The 23,915-nt window shown below is 44.2% G+C and overlaps 1 protein-coding gene across 1 annotated transcript in view; it reads right to left on the bottom strand.

Moving 5' to 3' along the window:
- The window catches only part of LOC120913272 (regulator of G-protein signaling 3-like), a 235,001-nt gene extending 211,805 nt beyond the window's left edge, over nucleotides 1-23,196 (bottom strand). Inside the window, exon 1 of the mRNA XM_040323108.1 lies at nucleotides 22,994-23,196. Coding sequence (XP_040179042.1) covers nucleotides 22,994-23,062 — 69 coding nt within the window. The 5' untranslated portion in view covers nucleotides 23,063-23,196. The remainder of the gene's footprint in view (nucleotides 1-22,993) is intronic.
- Between the last annotated feature and the right edge of the window lie 719 nt (nucleotides 23,197-23,915).

A 23,915-nucleotide genomic window follows, 5' to 3' on the forward strand; every position in this document is an offset into this window, starting at 1 on the left:
GTGAGGTTGTAAGTGACCATAAAAGAATGGTGACTGCAACCTGGATGTAGACCATGGGGAGAATATGGCTGATTCCATAGAAAGGGTAGGAGAGACGGTTTCGATGCTCAAGGGGGCCCAATCCAAGGCACATCAGAATGGTAGAGTGACAGTGGTCGGACTTACATTGGTGAGGTTGTACGTGACCATATAGGAATGGTGACTGCAACCTGGATGTAGACCACAGGGAGAATGTGGCTGATTCCATAGAAAGGGTAGGAGAGGCACTATCAATTCTCAACTGGGCTTGGGCCCAATCCAAGGTATGTCAGAATGGTAGAGTGACAGTGGTCAGTACAAAAAAACATGAAAGATGAACGTTGAATGGGAGTCCAGATGTCATGGATATCCATGGTATCTGAAGCCCAGCCTCTAGCATCTTTGTTGCCATAGCACAGCTGGCCTGAATTGGGTGACGGTTTGGCCAGTTGGCAACAACGACACTGGAACCTATTAACTACTTAAGACCCGGAGCAAAATGCAGCTAAAGGACCAGGCCCCTTTTTGCGATTCGGCACTGCGTCGCTTTAACTGACAATTGCGCGGTCGTGCGACGTGGCTCCCAAACAAAATTGGCGTCCTTTTTCCCCACAAATAGAGATTTCTTTTGGTGGTATTTGATCACCTCTGCATTTTTTTTTTGTGCTATAAACAAAAATAGAGCGACAATTTTGAAAAAAAAATCAATATTTTTTACTTTTTGCTATAATAAATATCCCCCAAAAATATATAAAAAAACATTTTTTTCCTCAGTTTAGGCCGATACGTATTCTTCTACCTATTTTTGGTAAAAAAAATCGCAATAAGCATTTATCGATTGGTTTGCGCAAAATTTATAGCCTTTTCAAAATAGGGAATAGTTTTATTGCATTTTTATAAAAAAAATTTTTTATTACTAATGGCGGCGATCAGCGATTTTTTTTCGTGACTGCGACATTATGGCGGACACTTCGGACAATTTTGACACATTTTTGGGACCATTGTCATTTTCACAGCAAAAAATGCATTTAAAATGCATTGTTTACTGTGAAAATGACAATTGCAGTTTGGGAGTTAAACACTAGGGGGCGCTGATGGGGTTATGTGTGACCTCATCTGTGTTTCTAACTGTAGGGGGGTGTGGCTGTAGGTGTGACGTCATCGATTGTGATTCCCTATAAAAGGGAACACACGATCGATGACGCCGCCACAGTGAAGAACGGGGAAGCAGTGTTTACACACAGCTCTCCCCGTTCTTCAGCTCCGGGGACCAATCGCGAGACTCCAGCGGTGATCGGGTCCGCGAGTCCTGCGGCGAGGAGGGGTTCACCGCTCCAGGGAAATCCCAAGTGCAATTGTGGATAAGTCCAGGTGGATGTGGGTGCTGGCAATGCACTAGGCAATGGAAAGTAGCAAAGGATGGATAGACGGCCGCACACCAAAGAACTCTTGAGTTGTCTTTATTGAAGGAACATGAGCAAACACTGCAAATACACAGCAGAAACCAAAAACAGCCATGGTCACGGAGCTTTGGACCGGGTCGCCGACGTATATCGGCGTTAGGCGGTCCTTAAGTGGTTAATTAGGGTTGCCACCTTTTCTTTGAGTCAAACCTGAACACTTTAGCAGTGCACAGTTTTTTTTTTTTTGTTTGCTTTTTTTATTTTATAGTATAAACTTTGCTATTAAATAACATTTCTAATCATATGACATTAATCACAAGAGTCCCCCTTTACATCAGAGTCCATAGAGTTTCCCTTTTACGTCTGAACTTGCAGCGTTTCCTTACACTGTAAGGGGGGACTGCAGACTCTGTTAGGGAAAACTTTTGGGACTCTAACATAAGAGATGCTCTGGGAACCCTGATTTCAGGGGGAACATTGAGAACTCTGTCATCTGACAAATGTGTCCATTCAGGTATTGAGCTTTTATTGTACACATTTGAGATATGAGGCTGGGATCCACAACAATAATGAGACCTCCTATTCGTTTATTTACTAACCTTTTCCATTACTAATGATCGGCATGTAAAGATACCATTACTGTATGTTTCTTTCTTTAAGGTATGGTGTTTTGGATGTATTTATGAAGTCACATGATGTTAGATGGCAGAGGATAGCCTTGTATTTAATTGGTAGATGGTACCTTAAAGCGGAGCTCCACCCTAAAGTGGAACTCCCGCTGATCGGAACCCTCCCCCCCTCCGGTGTCACATTTGACACCTTTCAGGGGGGAGGGGGGTGCAGATACCCGTCTAAAGACAGGTATTTGCACCCACTTCCGGCCACACAGTTTCGGGTAAACTGCGGGCATGACGTCACCTCCCGTCCTCCCCCCGTTGTGCATTGGGAACACTCGGCTCCCAGAGCACAGCGGGAGCCAATCAGCGGCGCAGCGCAACTCACGCATGCGCCGTAGGGAACCAGGTAGTGAAGCCGGAGCGCTTCACTTCCTGGTTCCCTCACTGAGGATGGCGGGGGCAGCAGAGTGACGAGCGATCGCTCGTCCTCTGCTGCGGACGGCGCTGGACTCCTGGACAGGTAAGTGTCCTAATATTAAAAGTCAGCAGCTGCAGTATTTGTAGCTGCTGGCTTTCAATATTTTTTTTTCATGGCACATCCGCTTTAAATGTCCTTGCACTATTTTATGCACCCATCACATGCCTGACGACGGGGTCCAGTGTGGCCCCGAAACATTGCACTCTTCTGCTGTGATGTGATCATTTTAAATAAAAGTTTTTGGATGCCATCTTAAGATCCATGGTGTGCTGCCAAATGTGCGTTAAAAGTTGAACATGTCGCAGAGGTGCCATTGTTAGTTTGATGACCATGCCTTGTTGAGAAATGAATATCCAGATTACCACGATGATCTTGATAATGGTGTATTTATTAAATTATTACATTCTAAAAAGGTTTGATACAAATGTTTGATAAATACTCCGTTATCAAGTAAAAAATGCAATGTTCTACAGTGCTGTTCAATATAATATAAAAATTTAAACTAACAATCTCTCCATATGTATATGCAACTATCAAACATATATTTCTTATATCCAAAATATGCGTGAAAAAATGTTAAGCAGTGTTAACAGTCCACAATCACATGCATCCAAAAAATAAAAAGTCTCTCAATGGTAGCAATGCTTTTCCATTATTTTATTTTCCATTCATTTGTGCTGAAAAAATGTTGTGATTTTCTTTTAAATATATAAAAGCATTTCTCCTCATCTTATCGTGCTGTGCCCATCACCACTATGCCAAAACTCTCACCTTATAGTTAGACCCAATATGCATTAGTTCTAATGTGCTTTTGCCCTTTAAGCCAGGTTTACTGTGCCAGGGATGATGGGCCTAATCCACAAAAACCCGGCGCAACCTAATCTTTCCCATTTAAGTTACACCGCCACAAAATCTCTACCTAAGTGCCCGATCTACAAAGCACTTGCCTAGAAATTTTGAGCGGTGTAACTTAAATCCGTCCGGCGCAAGGCGTTCCTAATCTAATGGGGCGAGTCCCATTTAAATTAGGCGCGCTCCCGCGCCGGACGTACTGCGCATGCTCCAGACGCGATTTTCCCGATGTGCTTTGCGCGGTTTTACGTTACGCAGAGTTTTGTGAATCGCGCCAGGTAAAAAAAGTTGCGTCGGGAAAAAAAAAGATGCGGCAGGAAATTTTTTTTTTTTTAAAGAAATTTGACAGCGTCGCGGGAAAGAAGGGTCTACTTTTACATGGTGTACTAACTTTACACTTTGTAAAAGCAGCCCTAATTTTGCGACGGCAAACTAATACTTACGGAGAAAAAACGAAGCGTTAAAGCTTTGTGGATCTCCGTAAATGCTAATTTGCATACCCGAAGCGGCATTTTGACGAGAAATGCCCCCAGCGGCGGCTGCGGTACTGCATCCTAAGATCCGACAGTGTAAGTCCCTTACACATGTCGGATCTTCTGCCTATCTATGAGAAACTGATTCTGTGGATCAGTTCCATAGATAGAAACAGGGATACGACGGCGTATCAGTAGATACGCCGGCGTATCCCTTTTGTGGATTAGGCCCGATGCTCTCCTTCCTTCCCACAGGGAATCTCAATCCATCCTCCAGAACCTCCCAATAAAAGTGTGCAGGGATCTCAACAAAAAGATACAAGTACAAATAGTGCTTTCCCGATACAGGCGAATTTCCAAAAATTTGAATATTGTCAAAAAGTTTATTTATTTCAGTTGTTCAATTCAAAAAGCGAAGCTCATGTATTATATAGATTCATTACACACAGAGTGATATCTTTCAAGCATTTCTTACATTTAATTTTGATGATTATGGATTACAGCTAATGAAAACGCAAAATTCAGTATCTCAGAAAATGATTTACGAAAGGCAAATCCACTTTGCACTACTGTACTCACACTTGAGTGGTTGCGCTTGGAACTCTTTTACTAGTTTTTACTCCAGTATTAAGGTTGTCGTGGTAATCTGGATAGTCATTCCTCCACATGGTATAATCCACAATCTAATGACGGCCACCTCTGTGACACGTTCTGCTTTCAGGTTTTTTGTAGAGACCACCAGACCCTCTAACTTAGCACACCCACTTGCTTGAGTTTAAGGATATCTAGAGGGAAGAAGCAAGTTGGAATCTGCAAATAATCTCCCTAAATTCTTACAATAAAGAAAATTGTTGCTTTTCACAACAAAACTAGAGTTTCACTTTAACCCTTTCTTTGCCACAAATGCAATTATATGAAACTACCGGATTGTTCCTACAAGTCATGAAACTGGCACGTCCACACCATCACACCTAGGTCAAACTCTCATCTGGATCTTTTGTGAGCCTGTGATCTCTACAGGTAAGGTGGGGATGGTGAGAAACCAATTTACTCTCCTCTATATTGACTGAACTCAAAATCTTTGGGTTTACAAGGTCTTTATACTGGTTCCGTCACATGAGTTGTAGATGCAACTAGTACCCTTTGTGTTTCAGCCTATAGGCACAGGTCAATGTAGTGATGCCTAGTGGTAATTCTTTGCTTCTTACAAAGCGGGGGACATAAATCACTTGCCTAGAGGGTAATAGGCTACATTTATGGTCTTCAAAGGAAGCTTTAACAGTTCTTTTCAGAAAATTATAATTTCTTTAGAAAAACCTGTATAGTCACAGATTGTTGTTCTTTTTTTTTTTAAAGTGCATGACGTGAACCTGTTACTTAAAGTGGAATTCCACCTAAAAATGCTGGGTACATACAGACTGAATATCGGCCCAAATTAGCCGGTACAATAGAAACTAGCCAACATTTGCCCCGTGTTTGCAGGTCCCTGTCTTACAGCTGGCTTTTGGCGAAACGGCATGCTGGAAAATCAGCACACAATCAGAAAACAATAGCACAGCGGGAGGAGATAGTACTTGTGTTAGTACAGTTTTTTCGAAAAGTTTGTTCATCAAAACATATAGTATATACCAAAAAAGGAATGTGCTTATAGGTTTTTATTTTATAATATACATTATGTATTCTTTGGTTTACAAATAAACAATTAGTACATAGTAGCAAAGGATTCCCAGAGCACTAGGAACTACCTAAAAAGCTGGTTTTGTCAGATTAAATCTACAGACTGAGCGGTTCTATAGAGCAGTGGTCATCAACCCTGTCCTCAGGGCCCACTAACAGGCCAGATTTTATGTATTACCTTGGGGAGATGCAGACTAGAATACTGCAATCACTGAGTAGCAAATGGTAGCACCTGTGATGTATTTCAGTTATCTTGCAAACCTGGCCTGTTAGTGGGCCCCGAGGACAGGGTTGATGAACACTGCTATAGAGGGATGTCACTGCTCTGACTCATTCCTTTGTGTTTGTAAATTTCATCTTGAGCTACTGATCTCTATAAAAAAAGAGGCTTGGAGATATGGAGAAATGTGTGAAAAAGAAGGCTGCATTATTTTTATATTCAATATATATATATATTTTCTTTTTTACATTTTCGGTTGTTTAGCTAATCCAATAAAGGTAATAAAAATATGAACAAAACATTATAATTTTTCGTTAAATTGTCTCAGTTATGTATGTGTGTGTATTTGTGCATCCCTCTTCTAATAACTACAGAAAATACAGAGGCTACCCACTTTTTTCTGTGATTGTGATAGCCAGTTGCCTGGCTCTCCTGCTTGCTGACCCTTACAGAAATGGAACAAGTTTGTAGGTTTTGAATTCACTGGCTGCATGCTTGTTCTTGGGTAGTGACTCAGAAAGTACTGCAGCCAGTGTAACAGCTAAATAAATAACAGGAGGCCAGCAACGGCACTTCTGTATTTCCATTGTCTCCTTTAAAGTAGTTGTAACCCCTAAGGAAAAAAAACTGTCCCTTTAAAGCATGTTAAACCGCATAGTGCTTCTGTTGTGTCATTTGTCCCTTTCTATGTTGTCATATACCTGGTTGATCCTGCCTGTTCCTGTGTTCCCTTTAGTGTGCTGACCACGATAATCATGGCTGCTGATCCATGATACTGTGGTCAGTTTACTTGCCTCTGTCATCCAGCTGCTCTCCTCTTACCCCCTCTCTCTCCCTATACCAGGAAGTAATCCCCGCTTGGAGCCATAGAAGAAATACGGCTAAAACGATAAGTACCAAAAAAAAAAAAAAAAAAGACCAGCATACTGCAGATGTCAGCAGTATGCTGCATCTAACTGCAGAAAGTTGATTTTTGGGTGAACTCCCGCTTTAAAGTGTATATAAACCCAACAATGAACTTCTGTTATTCACTCCCTTTTTTCTGTAAATTTTTTCTCAAACAATAGGTGCTGGAACTCAACCATGCCCCCCCCCCCCCAAAACCCCTCCCCTACACACACCCTCCAAATCACATCAAACAGTGGGTGTGGTCAGTCAAATCTGACGAACAGTAGGAGGGTCTTAAAGGGGCATTAAAGTGGTTGTAAACCCTTATTTGTCTCTTTTACCTACAGGTAAGCCTATAATAAGGACCTTGCCGAATTTAAATCTCCCGCACGCACGCGCGGGAGTGACGTCATCGCCGCTCCAGCCAATCACAGCGCTGGAGCGGCGATACCCGGAAGACACGCCGGAGCAAGATGACATCTCGCTCGGCGTGAACCAGGTAAGTGTTCCTCACCTCGTTCCGAGGTAAGTATTTCATAATCAGCCAGTATGCGGTGCATACTGGCTGATTATGCCTTTTGCCTTGCAGGTTTCAAAAAAAAAGTTTATGCGGTTTACAACCGCTTTAAATACCAGGATTGCATTACATGCAGAGTACAGCATTACACACAATGGGCCAGATCCACAACCAGCGGGCGCAACGTAACTTTTGTGATTTAAGTTACACCGCCGCAAATTACACAAGTTAGTGCCCGATCCACGAAGCACTTACCTGGAAATTTGCAGCGTGTAACTTAAATCCATCTGGCGCAAGGCGGGCTTATTCAAATGGGGCGAGTCCCATTTAAATTAGGCACGTTCCTGAACGTGCCTAATTTAAATGGGACTCGCCCCATTTGAATAAGCCCGCCTTGCGCCAGATGGATTTAAGTTACACGCTGCAAATTTCCAGGTAAGTGCTTCGTGGATCGGGCACTAACTTGTGTAATTTGCGGCGGTGTAACTTAAATCACAAAAGTTACGTTGCGCCCGCTCCCGACGCTATTTTCCCGACGTGCTTTGCGCGAAGTTACGTTGCGCCGAGTTTTGTGAATCGCGACGTGTAAAAAAGAGATGCGGCGGGAAAAAAATAAAATAAAAAAAAATCATTTGACAGCGACGCGGGAAAGACGGGTATACTTTTACATGGTGTACTAACTTTACACTTTGTAAAAGTAGCCCTATCTTTGCGACGGCAAACTAACACTTACGGCGACTTAACGAAGGGAAAAAGCTTTGTGGATCTCCGTAAGTGCTAATTTGCATACCCGACGCTGGATTACGATGAGAAATGCCCCCAGCGGCGGCCACGGTACTGCATCCTAAGATCCGACAGTGTAAGTCCATTACACCTGTCGGATCTTAGGACTAGCTATGCGTAACTGATTCTATGAATCAACCGCATAGTTAGAAACAGGGATACGACGGCGTATCAGCAGATACGCCGTCGTATCCCTTTTGTGGATCTGGCCCAGAGTACAGAGCTGTCACTTTTAAACACAGAAACCGGACTTCTGTGTTTATAAGTTATTGTGGTGAGCAGCCCCCCCCCCCCCCCAAGGGTCTGAGCCAGAGGTGGTGGAACTGAGTTCCACCAAGTTCCCCCTGAAAAAAAAAAGCCCTGGTTAAATATATAATTGAAATAGTTTTGTTATATCTGTATAACTGTCAAAAATACCTGCTGATCCTGCCAGAAATTAATCTCTGCTCCTCCATAGATGCAGTACAGTGAGTGAGCGTTGCCACTCTCGGACAGGAAGTGTGTTACTGGCAGGATAAAGAAAAAAAGCCTGAAAAATAAAAAAAGAAAACAAATGCAGCCACCACATCTAATGACTAAAAACTGCAATATATTGCATTTTTGTTCTTGAGTTTTCATACACCTTTAAATAGTGAATTAGCGAGTTACTGCATGTCCAATTCCTCATTTTTGCATTTTAGCATTACGAAAAACGGCACATCTCGATAAGCTGGATCCAGTCTAAATGTTTCCACTTGCATGTGTATAAAAAGAACTCGTAGCATATAAAGAAGATTATTTCATATCTGACCCACTTAACTGGAAGCCATAGTGTGGACTGATCACTAGCAATGAGGTATCACAGTGCTACCACATCCGTCCCTGTAGGTTTAAAGTAGGTCAGCTAGCTATATGAAAAACAGCAAAGAAAGATACAGGCAGTAAGGAGAGTGTATAGTTCTTAGAATTACAAGTGTCAGACACTTTATTCTTTGTATACGTAGAGCACTTCCTATTCCAATTCCCTATTCTATAGCATGCTACTAAGGGCCAGATTCACGTACACTAGCGGCGGCGTAACGTATCCCGTTTACGTTACACCGCCGCAAGTTTTCAGCGTAAGTGCCTGATTCACAAAGCAATTACCTGTAAACTTGCGGTGGTGTATCATAAACACGTCCGGCGCAAGCCCGCCCCAATTCAAATGGGGCGTGTACCATTTAAATTAGGCGTGCTCCCGCGCTGGACTTACTGCGCATGCTCCGTTAGGAAATTCCCGCCGTGCTTTGCGCGAAGTGACATCATTTTTTTGAACGGCGACGTGCGTAACGTACTTTCATATTCCCGGACGTCTTACGCAAAAAAAAATTTTTAAATTCGATGCGGGAAAGACGGCCATACTTTAACATGGCTCGTGTAAAGTTAAGGCAGGTAAAACGAGCCTTAACTTTGCGATGGGAAAAAATAACTAGCGACGACGTAACGAACGCGAAAACCGTTGTGGATCGCCGTAAATGCTCATTAGCATACCCGACGCAGGAAAACAACGCAAACTCCACCCAGCGGCGGCCGAAGTATTGCAGCCTAAGATCCGAAGGCGTACGAAGCCGTAAGCCTGTCGGATCTTATCCAAAAGCCGTCGTATCTTGTTTGTGAATGACAAATCAAGATACGACGCGGCAAATTTGAAAATACGCCGGAGTATCAGCAGATACTCCGGCGTATTTGTTCTGTGAATCTGGCCCTAAGTTCCTAAAAGAAAAGTGTAGCTTGATAAATATTGTTGTAATTACATTAAAATACAGTAAAAGCTTTGATTGCGAGTATAATTCATTCCAGAAGCATGCTTGTAATCCAAAACACTTGTATATCAAAGCAAATTTCCCCATAAGAAATAATGGAAACTCAAATGATTCGTTCCACAAGAATTTATTCATAAGTCCTTCAGTTTATAGTCCATATAAAAAGATATAACAATGTGACCAGATTGTGTAACCATAAAATTTCCATCCACAAATGGACATTTTATGGTGTTAAGGGCTGATTATGGCGAGTCTGCAGGCTGCGGGTACGTTTGGAGGACAGGAGACACAGGTCTGGCGGAGGTGCCCATATGGGGTATCCGAGATCCGTCACAATTGAAAAAGCTCTCAAATATGCAAGTATACATTGGAAGCATGCGTAGGATTTTTGTGCGTCGGAATTGCATACAGGTGATCGGAAATTTCCAACAAGAACTTTTGCTGTCGGAAAAATAGAGAACCTGCTCTCAAATTTTTCTTGTCGGAAATTCCGACAGCAAATGTCCGATGGAGCATACACACGTTCGGAATTTATGACAAAAAGCTCACATCAAACGTTTGTTGTCGGAATTTCCGATCGTGTGTACGCGGCATTTCACAAATGTAGAGAATAAGATTTCCTATCTGTGCCCAGTCTTGCCACACAGAGTTAATCCAGCTCTGAGCAATCCTCTTTTTATTGTTCAGGGAAGTAAAACAGACTTCCAGATAAAAACCAAAGTCCTTGCTTGAGTGACAGGTTATTTACATATCTCGTGCACTAGCTTGCAGACATACACAGCTTCTGTAAAAAAAGTGCTCAATTCACATCCCCCTCCCTTCTTCCCTCCAGCTCTATATATATTCTGATGGCTGTTGCATTTTCTCATGGCACTGAACTGTGACTCACCCCATATTTTGAAAACATTTAATCAAAACACAGGGGAGGGGATGTGAATTGTGCACTTTTTTTCAGAAGCAAGGACTTTGGTTTTTATCTGGAAGTCTGTTGTATTTCACTGAACAATAAAAGAGGATTGCTCAGAGCTGGATTAACTCCGTGTGGCAAGACTGGGCACAGATGATAGGAAATCTTATACTGTACATTGTGACATAAAAAAAAAAAAAATGTTTTGGGTTTACATCCACTTTAACCTAGAGATACATATAAAAGGTATTGGAGATGTGTCTTCTTTCAACTTATGTAACAATAGGCACATAAATATAAAAGTACTGAGAGCCAATGGCTCCTGCTACTGTGTCTCAGCCAATGAGGAGAGAGAGACCCAGGACAGCCAAGGCTCCCGTGCTCATCGCTAGAGTAAGAGGGGGCTCAGGTGAGTATTGGGGGGGTTTCTGCACACAGAAGGTTTTTTACCTTCATGTATAGGATGCATGAAGGTGTAGCACACCCCCTAAGGAGCCACAAGTGAACTGGGATCCCTCACTCTGAACAACCAGGCAAACTGAATCTTCACAGGCACTCTAGAATCAGAGAACAGTCCAGTTTTTGTTGTTTATTGAGGGTAATAGCTTGGATATAGGATGGGAGGTTATGGGATGCCCATTTGACTTCAACTACAACTTCAGGGCCAACTTTTCTTATATACAGTCTCTACATACAGCTCCTCTTCTTCCTCCGGTACTCCTTTGCTGCAGAACCCAGCTGGATCACTGTGAGTAGAAGGGACCTTCCAGGACCCGACCCCCGATAGCCTCCTCAGCACTCCATCTCCATCTTCCACCTGACTGCCTTTGCTGGTAGGACTATTTAAGGGGTGATTCTGCCCCCTGCTGGCCCATTTTCTGGGGATTGGCCGAGGACCTCATAAATATGCATGGCAGCCCCTCCTTACCCCCGCCCTCCAGCTCTAGAAGTTTCCACCAACATCCAGACCAGAGGTAGGTGCCAGAAAGAGCTACCAGATGAGTCATCCAACCCCTGAGTCACTAAACCCTGACCCAGATAAACAGCCCAGGCTTGGCCCTTAGCCAACCAAAAATTTACCTACACTAACAGCTAGCCTATGCTAACTCTGGCACACTTCTAGAGGGTGCTACAAAGGTAAAAAACCTTCAGCCTTTATGATCACTTTAAGCTTCATTTAGATGTGCGATAACGGGGGAGGTAAAAATGCACGATTGCGTTTTTGCTGCCCACCAACTGCCCCCTCTTAAGCTACAATAGGCAGAGGACAGGGGTGTTTACATGCTGCGGTCACTATGCTTCGCACTAGTAGCAAAGTTTACCTGACATGTAGCGATCGTCGGGCTTGCCAAGACACTCAAGCAAATGGAAAAGTGCCATAAAAATCCCTGTAACCCTGACCGATGCATGCAGTTGTGCCACGTTTGTCAGCAAAAATAAGGTTAAAGTAGGTGGCGAGAAGGTGTCACATTGCTTTTTTACCACCTGTCAGTAGCCTCTAAAGCACAATCAGAAGGCCAATCAGCGCCTGCGCACCGGCGCCGAATAGAGCCGAGCCGACCCGAGCTTCTTTCGGGAAGTCGTGAGGCGCTGTGTGTTGTTTAGCATGCCAATTGATTGGCATGTCAATAGGAACGCCCACTCCCGCGGGATTCCCTACCCGGAAGCCGCGGTGAAGGCTATGGCTAAACGATATCTACAGGAAAAAAAAAAAAAGGTCAGTGTTATTTTATTTGCAGGACTGGGCTGGATATAATGTTAGAATTTTTTTTATAGGGTGAACCTCCACTTTAAAGTGGTTGTTAAAACACTGTAACCTGTATACACCATCAGCACTGCCTCCTATTGTAGTATGCCCCTCTGTGTGTGATTTATAAAAATAAATGCTGCAAATACCTAATTTCACTGCTGAGCTTGCGATCACATGACTGGCCAGCTTTCTCCTTTCCTCCTCTGAGAGATGCAGTGGGCGGGGCTGAGATTCCCCTGCTGATGTCAGTCTGGAGGAGAGGAGGAGAGAGCTGGCTGGTCATGCGATCGCAATCTCAGCTCTTAAATGAGGTATTTACAGCATTTAAATTTATAAATCATTCACAGAGGTGGACACTGCAATAGGAGGCAGTGCTGATGGTGTGTACAGGTTAGTGTTATGAGAGCAGCAGGAGGGGGAGGGGCGGCTCACACAGACAGAGAGGGGAGAGGAGGACACAGGAGCAGAGAGGAGAGCAGATAGCAGGCTGCTGATGACATAGGCACATAACTGACCACGGTGTCTGGTGTCAGCAGCCATGATACACCGTGGTCAGTTTACAGAAGGGTGGTGAGAAACTGTCCAGATCAGCCAGGTTTTTTAGGTGTTCCAGGGGGCCAAATGACACAGGACAAGCACTGTGTCATATAACATTCTTTAAAGGAGCAGGATCCATTTGTTGGGGGGTTAACAAATGCTTTAAAGACAGCTAGAAAGATCACTGGTGTCATGTCTCTGGCTCTGCCAAGTGGCGTTGGACCCAACCTCTGGAGGGATCTCAGGGTTTTGTGGAACCCTGGTTGAGAATGGCTGTGCTTTTCTGTCCCTGGTTGGAACAGAACCCAGAAGCCCAGCAAAACATGAGAATTTGGCAGAGTATGTGTCAACCATGCAACGTGTGAATAGAGAGAAAACAAGTATTTACAATATACTGTGGCATTTGAAGCTGTTCTGACCTTTTTCTTATTGCACTTATTTTACAGCCTCTTTTATGTTCCTGTTAACCTATTACAAGCCCGACACTTCCCCATACAGAATAAATTACCTGCGTGGGATTCTACTGACAAATAGGAGAAAAAGGGCAAAATCCGCAGCACATCAGGATACAGTGCAAAGGTGTGCAGGACTTTTATTGACCCAATGCACATTATGGAAATAGCAATTCATACTCATGGTATTTACAGAGGTTATACTGACCAACGGCGGATCCAGGGGGGGGGGCAACAGGGCAATTGCCCCCCCCGAGGCAATCATGTCACATTGGCTTTAAAAAAATAAAAAAATAAAAAAAAATTTTTTATTTTTTTTTTTTAATATTTTTTTTTTAAAGTGCTTTGTGGCAACGGCGGATCCAGTGTGGGGGGGCAACATGGCAATTGTTCCCCCCCCCCGAGGCAATCATGTCACATTGGCTTAAAAAAAAAAAAATTTTTTTTTTTATTTTATTTTTTATTTACTATTTTTTTTAAACTGCTTTGTGGCAACGGCGGATCCGGGGGGGGGGCAACATGGCAACATGGCAATTGCTCTCCCCCCCAAGCCAATCATGTCACATTGGCTTTTAAACTGCTTTGCAGTGCCTGCAGCTCCCGCTGCCGAGTCTCTAACTCTCTCTCCCTCTCTCATCACCAGGGCCGATCTGGCGCAGCCCGGTAGGCTGCCTGTCCTGAGGCTGCTTTGAGCTGTAGCTGACTGCAGCACTCCCCCTCTCTCCTGCGTGTATGACATCGGGCATCTCTGGCTGTGTGTGAGAGCTGGATCTGTGTTCGCTGTGCTGCCTGTGCTAGACCTGCTCGTGTGATAGTAGATGGAGATGGGACACTGATTGAATCAGTGTTTTGTCTATCACACAAGCCCGTCTAGGGTGGGACTTTGCTAGAGCCGAACACAGACCTACAGCTCCTGTTTGTTCCATGACACACGTCGGGAGAGGAGATACCTGCTGTGTGTGATCGAGGCAATGCCATGGTGAGTGCCATGCACAGTGTGGCTGCATTAATAGACAAAAGTGGGGCTGCATTCATATACAAAAGTGGGACTGCATGTATATACAAAAGTGGGACTGTATTCATATACAAAAGTGGGACTGCATTGATATACAAAAGTGGGGCTGCATTCATATACAAAAGTGGGACTGCATGTATATACAAAAGTGGGACTGTATTCATATACAAAAGTGGGACTGCATTGATATACAAAAGTGGGACTGCATTGATATACAAAAGTGGGGCTGCATTGATATACAAAAGTGGGGCTGCATTCATAGACAAAAGTGGGGCTGCATTGATATACAAAAGTGGGGCTGCATTGATATACAAAAGTGGGGCTGCATTGATATACAAAAGTGGGGCTGCATTGATATACAAAAGTGGGGCTGCATTGATATACAAAAGTGGGGCTGCATTCATAGACAAAAGTGGGGCTGCATTCATAGACAAAAGTGGGACTGCATTGATATACAAAAGTGGGTCTGCATTGATATACAAAAGTGGGTCTGCATTGATATACAAAAGTGGGTCTGCATTGATATACAAAAGTGGGACTGCATTAATATACAAAAGTGGGACTGAATTTATACACAAAGGTGGGGCTGCGTTCATATGCACAGTGAGGCTGCAATGGTGGGCACTGATGAGGCTGCATTGATCTCTTGTACCATGTGTTCAGTCTCTGACCATCCCTTGTACCATGCCTGCAGTCTCTGACCATCTCTTATACCACGTCTGCAGTCTCTGACCATCTCTTATACCACGTCTGCAGTCTCTGACCATCCCTTGTACCATGCCTGCAGTCTTTGACCATCTCTTATACCACGTCTGCAGTCTCTGACCATCTCCTGTACCACGTCTGCAGTCTCTGACCATCCCTTGTACCATGCCTGCAGTCTCTGACCATCTCTTATACCACGTCTGCAGTCTCTGACCATCCCTTGTACCATGCCTGCAGTCTCTGACCATCTCTTATACCACGTCTGCAGTCTCTGACCATCCCTTGTACCATGCCTGCAGTCTCTGACCATCTCTTATACCACGTCTGCAGTCTCTGACCATCCCTTGTACCATGCCTGCAGTCTCTGACCATCTCTTATACCACGTCTGCAGTCTCTGACCATCCCTTGTACCATGCCTGCAGTCCCTGACCATCTCCTGTACCACGTCTGCAGTCTCTGACCATCTCTTGTACCACATCTGCAGTCTCTGACCATCCCTTGTACCACGTCTGGAGTCTCTGACCATCTCCTGTACCACGTCTGCAGTCTCTGACCATCTCCTGTACCACGTCTGCAGTCTCTGACCATTTCTTGTACCACGTCTGCAGTCTTTGACCATCCCTTGTACCACGTCTGCAGTCTCTGACCATCTCCTGTACCATGTCTGCAGTCTCTGACCATCTCCTGTACCATGTCTGCAGTCTCTGACCATCTCTTGTACCATGCCTGCAGTCTCTGACCATCTCTTATACCATGTCTGCAGTCTCTGACCATCCCTTGTACCATGCCTGCAGTCTCTGACCATCCCTTGTACCACGTCTGCAGTCTCTGACCATCTCTTATACCATGTCTGCAGTCTCTGACCATCCCTTGTACCATGCCTGCAGTCTCTGACCATCTCTTGTACCACGTCTGCAGTCTCTGACCATCCCTTGTACCACGTCTGCAGTCTCTGACCATCTCCTGTACCACGTCTGCAGTCTCTGACCATGTCTTGTACCATGTCTACAGTCTCTGACCATCTCTTGTACCATGTCTGCAGTCTCTGACCATCTCTTGTACCACGTCTGCAGTCTCTGACCATCTCTTGTACCATGTCTGCAGTCCCTGACAATCGTCTACAAACTATGGGATAGATTTATGGCATTTATATTTAAATATTTTTTACTAGTAATGGCGGCGATCATTGATTTTTTAGCGGTACTGCAACATTGCAGCGGACACATCGGACACCTAATTGAGTTCTGTAAGCAACACCTTATTTTCTGGCAGTGCCCCTCCCGAGACTAGACTCTGGATCCGCCCTTGATACTGACAGATATATGAAATGGAAACACTCCTATAGAATAAACAGACAGAGGCAATTCAAATATTCCTCAATGAATACCATGTTACACTATGGCAGATAAGCAATTAAAATATTCCATAATGAATACAAAGTATATATCATAACAGATAACCAGACAATAAAAATATTTTACAATGGATGCCGTGTATAGAGTGCTGGATTAAACTCTGCGGAGGCCTCTGGGTAGTGGAAACCTTGGGCCCCCCTCCAGGTTTCTTGTGAGCACTCTCTAATCTAGTGGGATAACATTGAACTAAATAGCGGAGATTACCATTACTGCAGCAAATTACATTTACTTAGGTTGCACCAGGGGAGGGCTGGGCCGGGTGGCTGGGTGGCAATTGCCTCCCAGGCCGCCCTGACTTATGGCCGGCAGCCGCTGCTCGCTACCATTTTCTTTTTTATTCTGGTCTAGGAAGTTGGGCTGGGGGCATGGCAACGGCGGCCGACCACTAGCTGTTGCATTCCGGGAGTTGTAGTCCACGCTCAAGCTCCCGGTGGGTGGAAAACAGAGCAGCGCAGAGGAAACTACAACTCCCGGAGACTGGATCCTTGGAAGCATGGTGTGCCAGGGAGTCGGAACGCAGGGCTGGGTGCTGGCTGCAACTTGACCCCAGGACCAAGAGCATTACCCCCCCAGGAGGCCGTGGCATGCAAGGACCTACTGAGATCACTGTGGTGAGAGACCCTGACACCCATAGCTGACCCCCCCATCCCCCCATACACCCCATAACCTGCCCCAGTTATCAGCCTGCATTGATGGGCACTGGAGTTGACTGCACAGGTAATGCTGCATTGAAAAACCAGATGGGCCATGGAAGGCCATGCAGATTCGGCGGTTCAATGGGCCAATTGACTGAACCTGCCCCCCAGGCCTAAGGCTGCCAGCCCTCCCCTGGGTTGCACCAACATTTTTTACTAATTAACCGCTGAAAGATGAGCTTCAAAGAGAAACAATGTCATGTCTGATGTCTATGGTTTATGTCAGGGCCGATCCTAGGGTCACAGAAGCCTGGGTGCAGAAATATTTCTGGTGCCCCCAAAAGGTCGTGGTCATCTTACCAGCTCCTCCCCTTTAAAATGTTTCTATGGCAATGACTCTAACACAGAGATGCTCCCCTAACACGGACAAAGAGAACACGTCAGGCACGGACCGTCCCCCAGCAACGTCACTGCACGACTGGTCTCTCTCCACACAGAGACAGCCGCTGCTTTGCTCTCCTCCTCTGACAGGAGGATCGGGGGGACAGGCTTGGGCAGGAAACACAGTGGCAGTGCCCCCACCTCTGTGGCGCCTGGGTGGACTGCACCCCACGCACCTGCCTAGGATCAGCCCTGGTTTATGTACTTTACCCCCTGACCAACCGGGCACTGTAGTTTTACTGCTATAGAGCAGGCCAACTGCGCAGAATCACGTATATAAATGCATAGTTTCAAATGTCTCTGATTTCGAGGGACTGTCCCTGATTTGAAGCAATGTCCCTCTGTCCCTCATTCCTCCTGATTTGTCCCTCATCTTGGTCTGAACTATATAGCTGTATATAAAATGCACTTTTTATCTATCACAAAGTGTTTTCCAGCACTAAACCTTTCATCGGATTTCTAAATTGCTGCATTTGTAAATTCCAAAAGCCAATATAAAAGGAATAGTAGTGATAATAAAGCACCTGTGGGTCTAACCAATCTTGTTTTTTGTACAATTCTCCCTTAAGGGGGCGTGGCATGAGGTGTATCTTATGCCTGCATACTTTTGCTGATAGGTGTCCCTCATTCCCATCTTAAAAAGTTGGAAGTTGGAATGTGATTCTGCTCTTCTCTGGCAGGGGGTACGCGTGATTAGTCACAGCACAAGCCAATCAGTGGGTGCCAACCAATGGATGACCGCCAGCACCTGCTGATCAGCGAGGAGGAAGACAGGACAGAGCTCTATATATGTAAACAATGCAGAGTTCTGTCCTGATTTGTTTGCCTGAAAAGCAGAGAAGAAAAACCAGCACATCCCTTAGTGAAAGCAACACCTATTACACACAAAACACATGTTAGGTACACAGTTAATATTTTGATCGCCCTAGATGTTTATAAAAATGTAAAAATATCCCAAGCTTTAACAGAGAACTGTTCAATCATAGAAACATAGAAAATTGATAGCAAAAAAAGAGTAGTACATCGAGTCTGCCCATTTTTTTTTTGTGTGCCCCCCCCATTAACCTCATTGTCTGACTATAGATTTATGTTTATCCCAAGCATGTTTTAAGCCGAAAGCTGAAATCCATCATCTGAAAATGAAAAGATTATGGCATAACTGCAAATCTACAAAGACATGGCCGTCCATCTAAACTGACAGGCCGGGCAAGGAGAGCATTCATCAGAGAAGCAGCCAAGAGGCCCATGGTAACTCTGGAGGAGCTGCAGAGATCCACAGTTCAGGAGGGAGAATCTGTCCACAGGACAACTATTAGTCGTGCTCTCCAGAAATCTGCCCTTTATGGAAGAGTGACAAGAAGAAAGCCATTGTTGAAAGAAAGCCATAAGAAGCCCTGTTTTTAGTTTGTGAGAAGCCATGTGGGGGACACAGCAAACATGTGGAAGAAGGTGCTCTGGTCAGATGAGACCAAACTTGAACTTTTTGGCCTAGAAGGAAAACGCTGTGTGGCAGAAAACTAACACTGCACATCACCCTGAACACACCATCCCCACTGTGAAACATGGTGGTGGCAGCATCATGTTGTGGTGATGCTTTTCTTCATGCATAAAGGGGTAATATCTCGCAGGAGAGAACCAAGGTGGAATTCCCCCGGGGGATATAAGGGGCTACTAAGGGCAGTAATGGCCAATGTTAAGGGTCAATAGAGATTTATTGGAATAATACAAAAGTGATACTTGGATAAATAGTTACAACATAACGCTACCAATAGCTAATACTAAAAACCATCTACTTGTTGACTAACATAGACAACAGATAACCAAAAAACAGTCCGGACGCCAAATTAGCCGCACTTGTTGGGATTCCCGCACGGTATTACACCGTGTAGCTTAATTAAATAATCATGGTGAAAAAGTTAGGAACTCCCAACATGTGCGTCCCCGCGGGGAAATAAGATTGGAGGGATAAGGATTGTGTAATGAAGGGCTAAAAGATAGTGCCTGATTGCTAAAAGAACTAGTCCTAAAGCAGTTGTGGATGTGCTGAAAATCTGTAGTAATCCTGAATCTGTGGTAACTCAGAGGTTACAATGGTCGCACAGTCCTAAGAATGAGCTATTCAAGAATTAATCGTCTCTAAGGCCCCGTACACACGGTCGGACAAAACCGATGAGAATGGTCCGACGGACCGTTTTTATCGGTTCACCGCTGAAGTGGCCTGATGGTCTGATGTGCGTACACACCATCAGTTCAAAATCCGATCGGGTCAGAACGCGGTGACGTAAAACACACGACGTGCTGAAAAAAACGAAGTTCAATGCTTCCAAGCATGCGTCAACTTGATTCTGAGCATGCGCGGGTTTTGAACCGATGCTTTTCTGTACTAACCATCGGTTTGGTCCGATCGGGCAGCGGTCCATCGGTTCGGTTTTGAAGCATGTTTTAATATTTGGGACCGAAGGAAAACAGACCGATGGGCTATACACACGGTCGGTTTGGTCCGATGAAACTGAACTTCGGTTCATTCTCATCGGTTCGGTCCGACCGTGTGTACGGGGCCTCAGTGTTCATTATTTGCTCCGACTGCTTCAAAAGCATTGCCTCTGTTTAATATAGGATCACAGAGAGGTCAGCAGAGTGTCTGTGCTGAAATGAACATCTTGATTTAATCAATATAGTGAATGCTGAAAGAGGAGGAGGCGTGCACCGCTCCCTTATAACCTATCAGTGCATGCCTACTTCTTATTACTATAGATTTTACGATCAAAATCTTGGAGTTAAAACAAATAGTTTTTTTTCTTCTTTAGTGTTGGTTGTCACTGTCTCACAACGCATCTGGTGACTGGTACTGTACATACAATCATTTCTGTATGCTTTTATTCTACGTTGCTGGAACCAGAGCCACAACAATAGTGAGAACTGAGTACATGTATTTCCTTCATTACACATCCCTATTCCTGTGGGTAGTATCATGATCACATGTTAAATAACAGGTTTTAACCTTTTGCCGACCGCGCCATAGCAAAAATACTGCTACAGCGCGGTCGAGTTGTTCTGGGAGGATGTCCTCGTGCACTTCCGTGTTTTGCGCGCACCCTGCGGCGCGCTCGCGGGAGTGTGCGTGCTCGCCGGGGTCCAGGAGCCAATGATAGCGGCTCTTCACCACCTGATCGCTCCCTCCAATGAGGGAGCGATCAAAAAGTAAACAAACGCAGGTCATCCAAAGGTCTCCTTCTCTTCTCTCCTCACACCGTTACAGAGTGTGAGGAGAGAAGACATTTTAAAAGTGAGTGTCATTTTTTCTTGTGCCCAGCAGTGCCTAGCAGTGCCCAGAAGTGCCTAGCAGTGCCCAGCAGTGCCACACAGTACCCATCTGTGCCACACAGTACCCATCTGTGCCACACAGTACCCATCTGTGCCCCTACAGTACCCATCTGTGCCCCTACAGTACCACTACAGTCCCCACCAGTGCCAATACAGTCCCCATCAGTGCCACCTCTGCCACTTCAGTGCCACCTCTGCCACTTCAGTGCCCATTGGTGCTGCTAGTTTGGGTTATTTTTTACTAACGATATGTAGCAGTATACATTTTTGCCAAAATTTATGAAGAAAAATTATATATTTGCAATATTTTATAATAGAAATGAAGAAAAATTCATTTTTTTTAACCAAATTTTTAGTCTTTTTTTTATTTATAGCACAAAAAATAAAAAACCCAGGGGTGATCAAATACCACCAAAAGAAAGCTCTATTTGTGGGGAAAAAATTTCATATTTGTACAGTGTTGCATGACTGAGTAATTGTCATTCAAAATGTGAGAGCACCGAAAGCTGAAAATTCGTCTGGTTAGGAAGGGGGTTTAAGTGCCCAGTGGTCAAGAGGTTAAAAGACATTCTACTGTTATCCCATTAGATACTGCCCAACTTTCAGAAATCCATCCATGGTGTGGAGAGAGATGTAACAGATCCATCTTACACAAGTCTACAAAACCCATTGTCATACATTGACAGTATATCCTGATTTATTGCACATATATTGTAGTCTCATCGTGAGTGGTATTTGCTTCTTTCTAGATAACAGCATGGATAGCCAAGGAGGGACTAGAATTTTACTCCAAAAATGGTTGCATATTCAGTTCTACATTTATTCCTAGTGGCACGAGGGATTTTAACCCCCTTGGCGGTAAACCCGAGCGTGACTCGGGGTTGGTTTTCAATGATAGGATCGGTATCCCCGAGTCACGCTCGGGCTGGACTTGCAGAGTGTGCAGCGGCGCGGCTTACCTTTCGCTGGATCCACAGGCAAGTTACTTACCTTGTCCCTGGATCCAGCAATGCCACCGCGCTGTGTGAGCGAGCGGGTCCTCCTCGCTCGATTCACAGTCTCCCCGTGTGCCGCCGATCTCCGTTCCCTGCGACGTTACGACGCACAGGAGCGGAGAACGGCGCCAAATTCAAAAAAGTAAACAAACACTTTACATACAGTATACTGTAATCTTATAGATTACAGTACTGTATGTAAAAAATACACACACCCCTTGTCCCTAGTGGTCTGTCCAGTGCCCTACATGTACTTTTATATAATAAAAACTGTTCTTTCTGCCTAAAAACTGTAGATTGTCCAAAAGTGTCCCTTTATGTCAAAAATGGTTTTAGATCAGCTAGAAAACAGCGATAATAAATAACAATCACTTGCAGAAATGTGCGATAGCGATTTGTGGGGAAATTCGTCATAAAAAAAAAAAAATAATGACAGCGACAATTCTGCAACTAAGCAAAATTCTGTGATTTTGAGTTGATTACATTATTGAATCATTTGTATTATAATTATATTATTATTTGTTATAATTATTTATAATTATTTATTATATTATAATTTATAATTTTGTTTTAAAAAAAAAAATCATACCCGGGATGCCTACAAGACTCTTGCTTGGTCAGATTTAAGTGAGGCCTCGTACACACGACAGAGATTCTCGGCAGAATTCGCCGAGAAATTCGGTCAAAACCCGGATTCTGCCGAGAATCTCTGTCGTCTGTACAGTTTTGGCTCGATGGAGCCGCCGAGGAACTCGACGAGAAAATAGAGAACATGTTCTCTATTTTCTCGTTGTCCTCGTTCTTCTATGGGAGAAGCCGGCCCGCCGAGCTCCTCGGCGGCTTCATCCCAAAACTCGACGAGGAACTCGACGTGCCAAGCACGTCGAGTTCCTCTGTCGTGTGTACGGGGCCTGAGTTATTCCTAAGAATTGCAGGCCTACAGTATAAAACGCCAAATTTCCTTGCAAAATAATTGTACCGCTTTTGGTACAAAATTCCAGACAGAATCATACCGCCAGGGAGGTTAAAGTAAAAATCCACCATTTCTTTTTGTAATAAGATTTTATCAAAATCCCCCCTTCTGGCTGGTAGTTTAAGAGAGTAGATACCTTTAACCTCAAGGCCATCTGGTTTGCCCTGGTGCTGTTGTGCGAAATGTTTTGCCACTGGGCTTTCATGGCCCTTCTCAGGATCTCTTTCCTTTTCTTTCTTTATGTCCCTGGGGTGCTCTCCTATTCTGACCTTAAGTTGTCTTCTGGTCTTACCATCATAGATTTTTTTTTGCTTTTCTTCAGCAGGGACAGGGAAGCTGGTCAGAGTTGATGGGAAGATGGATGGAGCCAAATACAGGGCAATCTTAGAAGAAAACCTGTAAAAATGTAAAAAAGACTTGAGACTGGGGTGGAGGTTCACCTTCCAGCAGGACAACGACTCTAAACATACAGCCAGAGCTACAATGGAATAGTTTAGATCAAAGCATATTCATGTGTTATGCCCCGTACACACCATCACTTTATGTGATGAAAAAAAAACGACACTTTCTGTGAAGTAAAAAACGACGTTTTTGAAACTTCAATTTTCAAAGACGAAGTTGCCTACACACCATCGTTTTCTCACAATGATCTTGCAAAGTGAGGTTACGTTCCACCACGTTTTTCCATTGAAGCTTGTTTCTGGGCATGCGTGGATGAAAAAACGTCTTAGAAAACGACGTTTTTTGCTACACACGGTCAATTTCTGTGAAGTAAAAAGTGCACTTTTGAAAAACGACACATAAAATTGAAGCATGCTTCAATTTTTTTCTGTCGTTTTTTACAAGACATAAAACGACGTTTTTGCCCACACACGGTCAATTAAATTGACGTTTTTGAAAATGACGTTTTTTTCCATCGCAGAAAGTGATGGTGTGTACGCGGCATTAGAATGGCCCAGTCAAAGCCCAGACCTAAATCCAATTGAGAATCTGTGGTAAGACTTGAAAATTGCTGTTCACAGACAAACTCCATTCAATCTGACAGAGCTTGAGCTGTT

The sequence above is a fragment of the Rana temporaria genome, chromosome 9, assembly GCF_905171775.1.
Source record: "Rana temporaria chromosome 9, aRanTem1.1, whole genome shotgun sequence".
Classification (NCBI taxonomy): Eukaryota; Metazoa; Chordata; class Amphibia; order Anura; family Ranidae; genus Rana; species Rana temporaria.